This window comes from Empidonax traillii, unplaced genomic scaffold (assembly GCF_003031625.1).
Source record: "Empidonax traillii isolate 1590-97213 ecotype Southwest subspecies unplaced genomic scaffold, ASM303162v1 scaffold748:size532870, whole genome shotgun sequence".
Classification (NCBI taxonomy): domain Eukaryota; kingdom Metazoa; phylum Chordata; class Aves; order Passeriformes; family Tyrannidae; genus Empidonax; species Empidonax traillii.
The window spans coordinates 391,634-397,083 of record NW_020955941.1 but is presented as its reverse complement, the minus strand read 5'-3'; the positions used below and the strand labels follow the sequence as shown (position 1 = coordinate 397,083).

Below are 5,450 nucleotides of genomic sequence, written 5' to 3'. Positions count from 1 at the left end.
GGTCTTTGTCTTCTTTATTTTGTGCAGCTGCCTTTAGGTTAATAAAGCTTCATGTGCACCTCCTATTACAGCAAACACGAGGGATACCATCACACTAGCAACAATTTCCCATGCATAGTGGTATGGATACCATACCACTAACTACACTCCCTTCCTTTGAGGGGGAGGGGTCACAAGTTGAGACGGCAGGCAACTGGCTTTAAAAACTGATGGAGGAGCTTGCAAGCTCTCCCTTCAAAGTCCTGAATTCAGAGCAACTTCTGAAAGTTGGTTTGTTCAGCTAAAACCTGTACCACTGCAGTTCCTGTACCTCATTGCATCTCTCTTGATCTCTAAACTAAGTCCATGTGACAGGTGTGGAATTTAGCCAGTTTTACCTCTGTTCCTCTTTCTCCTCTGTTTCTAGCAAGCATGCTAGAAATGGCTAGGAAATTTTGAACAGCATATCCTTGTGGGCTTGACTGTCTAGCCAGCCTGAAATGGGTAACAAAATTAAGCTTCTGTAATCTTGGAGAACAAGGGGTGGATGTGTATAAAACTCCCCCAAAACCATGTTCTAATGTAAGTCGGATTGTGCCTTCTTTGGATAGTTTTGGTTTCGCAGCTGGTTGTGGTCAGCAGCGAGACTCCAGATTCTTTACTTGCCTTTGGAAAAGAGGGTCTGCAGCCTTTTCTGAGGAGACTCTCGGGTCACTAGTAACTATTGTTAGTATCTGTTGTCTTCTAGCCTTGTATTTAAGGCAGTGCAGTAATGAAGTTGCAAAAATTTGCTGTGGTGGCCCTAAAGGTCTTTGCTCGTGTCTTTGCAGGCATCTGGAGTACAAGTTGCTGATGAGGTATGCCGTATCTTTTATGACATGAAAGTGCGGAAGTGCTCTACACCTGAGGAAATTAAGAAGAGGAAGAAGGCTGTCATCTTCTGCCTCAGTCCAGACAAAAAGTGCATTATTGTGGAAGAAGGCAAAGAGATTCTGGTGGGAGATGTCGGTGTGACAGTTACCGACCCTTTCAAGCACTTTGTGCAGATGCTTCCTGAGAAGGATTGCCGTTATGCCTTGTATGATGCAAGCTTCGAGACCAAGGAATCCAAAAAAGAAGAGCTGATGTTTTTCTTATGGTAAGCCATCTTCCCAACTGACTCATTCTTAGCATGCAGTCCAAGCACTGCGGGTGAGGTTTGTGAGCATTTGTCTTGCCCGGGCTGGCAAGAGGGCAGCCTGATGCCTGTGTTCTGAGCTGTGAGGTGTTTCACTTGTTCATAGAGGGAAGGATGCTGCTTCTGACTGCGCTGAATAATCCGTGTCAGTAATTGCACTCTCTTTGGCATATCCCACTAGGGCACCAGAACAAGCACCTCTCAAAAGTAAGATGATCTACGCCAGCTCCAAGGATGCAATCAAAAAGAAGTTCCAAGGTATGTAATACACCTAATGTTCCTAGCTCTGCCGTGCCTCTAGAATACTTACACAGCAAGGCTTAACCATTGGCTAATTGGTTTGGGCTTGGGTGTTGTTTAGGTTTTGATTTTTTGAGAAACTAGCGAGAGGTGAAATGTCCCGTGACAGAGCTAAAATGACGTCTAGCTAAAATTTATACTGTTTGACTGTAAATTTTAGAGGCACTAGAACTGTGCTCAGAGCAAGAGCAGGTTCTGCAATGTGTGACAGTAGCTGCATGGTACAGAGCAGCACATCTGCACCATACAGGCTAGAAACCATTAGATTTTTAACTCAGAGCTGGATTTGGTGCAAGTTCCTTTTGCTGCACTGGGCCAAAATCTTGCAGTGTGCAAGACTGACAAGATCACTGGGCAGCAGTGCCAGCCTTCACAGGACAGCTTGCCCCAGGGATTGGAAGTGCCCAGGGAGACTGTTGTATGCTGCACATGTAGAAGTTGAAAAGAAAAAGAAATCCTGAAGAAATTCTGCCTTTTACCACGGAAGACAGGCATGGGCTGGGATCCCCACCCTTCAAAAAGAAAAAACACTGTTTATTTCTTAGAGTGGCTTTCTAGATGCTTTTACCCTCCTCTGCAGAGCCAGCAGGAGCTGAGTCAGCCATCTCCATGTGCTTGCATGTGGCTCCCTCCCCAGCTGTATCCAGGGCAGCACGAGACATGAGGGATTCACTTGTAAGAGCCTGAGATGAAAGGCCAACAGTCTGAGCTCTAATCTAGTGACAAATTTCTCCCCACATGTCCCTGCATTGGCATGTGGTGTGTAGCCAGATGTCTCCAATGGCATGCCAGGGAAAAAATAGATTTCCTAAGCTGAGGCAGGACTTTTGTGCTTGAGTGACTGGATTTCTTCTAATATTACTACCAAGTATTTTTGTTTGATTGATTAATAGCATGTTGACATACTGCATTATTGAGTGTTTTGCCTCTTTTTTAGGCATAAAGCATGAATGCCAAGCAAATGGGCCAGAGGACCTCAACCGAGCTTGCATTGCTGAGAAGCTAGGAGGCTCCCTAGTCGTAGCTTTTGAAGGAAGTCCCGTGTAGATGTCATACAGTGCCACAATTCTACAAGCATTCCATGTTTTAATATATCAGTTATATAAAGCAAACATTCTAGGCAAGGGTTTCACTAACAGTAGGGAAGCTGTCTTGTAGAATAAAGTAGATTTTGGAGATGTAGCTTGTATGTACAAATGACCCTAAATAAATCAAAATCTAAGGATTTATCTTGGTGTATTAATATTTGCATTGGTTGTCCAACCCAATACTGTCCCCAATGGATTAACACTAAAGGTCTCAAAAAATTTGAGCAGTGTATCATGAAAGGGGGGGAGGTGAGAACAATCTGGTTCTTGTTCTTGCTTTTCGAAATTGTAACGAGCAAAATTTAGTCAGTTGTTTTGAGGCTACTGGCCAAATTGCCAAACTCAAAAGCTTTTTCCCTGTAATCATTTAAGACAAAACTTGAAAACCGTAGTTAAACTTAGACTAAAGCAACCTGTTGGCAGCAAAACTGGGTTAAATTCTTAGTGCTTGCAGTTGCAGAGCTGTACTAAAAAAGCCTAATTCTGAAGCTAGAGATAAAACAGATACACTTTTCTGGAGAAATAGTCCTAATCCCCTCCCTTGTAAACTCCTGGTGCAGTAATAATATTTAAAGGTTCACTTGTTCTATAGGTTCGATTTCCTTGTTATGAAGTGTCTTGAGGTCTCTTTCAGCCTGAGTGATTCTATAAAAATTGCTTTTTCTGTTGACATAGTTTAATTTAGAACTACCTTACTTTCTCTAATACACACTTTCTAGTGGATCAGATGCTTCTGAGGCTTTTATGAATGCGGATTCTTAAATCAGAGCTTTTCAGTTATGGGTAGTAGAATGAGAATGAACCACAACTTGAAAAGTGGTATTTTCAGCCCCAGTCTTTGGTCACTTGGTCCATTTGTCCATAATTACTATTGATTTAACTTAGTAGAACGAATCAGCCTAACTAATATGGCTTGATCTGGGCTTTTTGTCTGTTAGCTTCTTTAATTCTGTAGAAATGCATGGAAATATCACCTACTAGAAAGTTTGACCTGAAATGCCTTTTGTATGGGGGGTAGAGAACATTCCTGTGCCAGCTACAGAGATCTTGAAAGCTTCCATGTTTCACCAGTGGTTGATTAAAGCTGTTTCCTTTGTGTAATGTGTACATGGGAGTTGCATAGAGTTTTCTTGTATGTCTGTAGAGAAAAAGAAAAAAAAAAAAACCAAACAAAACCATTAGCCTCCAGTGCGTTACTGTGATATGTTCTCTGTGTGCCAAATTCAAATAGCCTTAAATAAATGGGCTTCCCCTCCCCTGGGTCAGTGACTGATTCCTCTCCAGCCTCAGGATTAGCCTTCTTGCTGCAGGGCTGGCACCGTGGCTGGGCACACCAGTGCCCTGTGTAAGCTGTGTGCTGAGGGAGCTGCTGTGCCTTCTGCAGCTGCTGCCCTGTACTGCTGTCAGGAGAGCAGGAATGGGGTGAAATAGGCTGGAAAGAAGAGCTGGTGGAGTTGGGGGGGAAAGCACCTTCATCTCTGCAGTGTGCTGCCCTCCTTGTCCCTGCACCCCCTCTCAGCGTGGCTCCCGAACAGCACCTGCTCTCTGCGTTCTAGGCTTTGGGTGCAAAAGTCCGTGGGGTGGGCAGCTTCCCGGGAAACATCTCCCTGTTTGCAGCCTGAGCAGCAGAAACCCAGCCACGTGACAGTTATCCTGTGCTGCTTTCCCTGTAAGGACTGAGGGAGCTTTCTCTGGCCAGCCCCACAAAGCTCAGGCAGTTACAGGCTGTCCCTTCCTCTGCAAGCTGTTCCCAGCTGTGCAGGGACAGAAAACAGACTGTCCCTGCAGCTCCTTGGCAGAGCAGTGCTAGCGCTGCGCTGCTGTATCTGCGGGGCCAGGGGAATAATGGCCCATTGCTAACTCAGCATGTGCCCTCTCTGGCCATCGTGCATGGTTAAAACCTTTAATTAGGCAGGCATTGACTGCTTGCTCTAACTTGGCACCCACACAGCTCACGGGGCTGGGAGCAAAAGGTTTTCTGATGCAAACGGATCCACTGGAGTGAAGCTTTCTGATTCTGAGCAAAGCAAAGTGTCTTGGTTTCTGCTGGAGCTTTTAGCTTCTTTTCAGCCAACTGGGAGCTTGCCCAAGTGGGTAATTGTCCTCATAAACGGCTCCTCCTTGCCTGGGTGTCTACAGTATTGGTCTTTGTCCAAAGTCCAGGTTGAGATAAGGAAATAAGTATGACACATGGGGAGCAGTGCTGCCCGACAAACAAAGGCAACTCCTAGCCAAGATCCAGTTGATAGCTAGTGCCTCCATACTGCAGGCATCTTTAAAGGAATATCTAGCTCAGGTGATGCTGAGGTGGACTTCTGCCTAGGATTTCCTTCCCTGGTTAAAAATAGCAATAAAAAAAGCAATAGAGTGCTTCCCACAGCAAAAAAGCCCTCAGGTCAGGGACTTGAATTCAAAGTGCCTTAGTCCCAGAACTAAGTGATAAGAGGTCTGACGTGGCACTTTGGGCCTTGGCTAGGTGTGGTGTCATAGTTCAGGCCAATTTGAGTCTTTGGCTGGTTTTAGGATCCTCACAGTAACTTCTGAAATTACAGTCTGCCCTCTCTGGAAGAGGAGTGCTTCACTCCAGGGCTGGCAGTAACTCAGCCTTCAGAGCTATAATGCTTCAGGCTTGTCCACACTGGAGTCTGTGGGCCAAGCTTCACCCCCTCTCAAGGTTGGTTGTCCTGCTGCTTTTGGAGGGGATGGAAAGCATAGGAAGATGTTTACTCATCACTTTTTAAGATTTCTCCCAATCACCCAAATGTGAAAAGGTGAGGCAAGACAATATGAGGAACTCTTTCTATAACTTGGCTGGTTGCTGGGGGGAGAAATCACTTTCTAACAGGGGTACGTGAAGAAAAACATGAAGGGGTTCAGGTGATGAAAACAGCTCAGAGCCATACAAA

The 5,450-nt window shown here is 45.2% G+C and overlaps 1 protein-coding gene across 1 annotated transcript; it reads left to right on the top strand.

Moving 5' to 3' along the window:
• The first annotated feature begins 790 nt into the window (after window positions 1–790).
• DSTN (destrin, actin depolymerizing factor) lies at window positions 791–3,797 on the top strand. Its single transcript, XM_027900777.1, has 3 exons — window positions 791–1,117; window positions 1,338–1,414; window positions 2,394–3,797. Exons 1-3 carry the CDS (start codon window positions 858–860, stop codon window positions 2,501–2,503), a joined length of 447 nt encoding a protein of 148 aa, XP_027756578.1. The 5' UTR covers window positions 791–857; the 3' UTR covers window positions 2,504–3,797.
• Window positions 3,798–5,450: the final 1,653 nt, after the last annotated feature.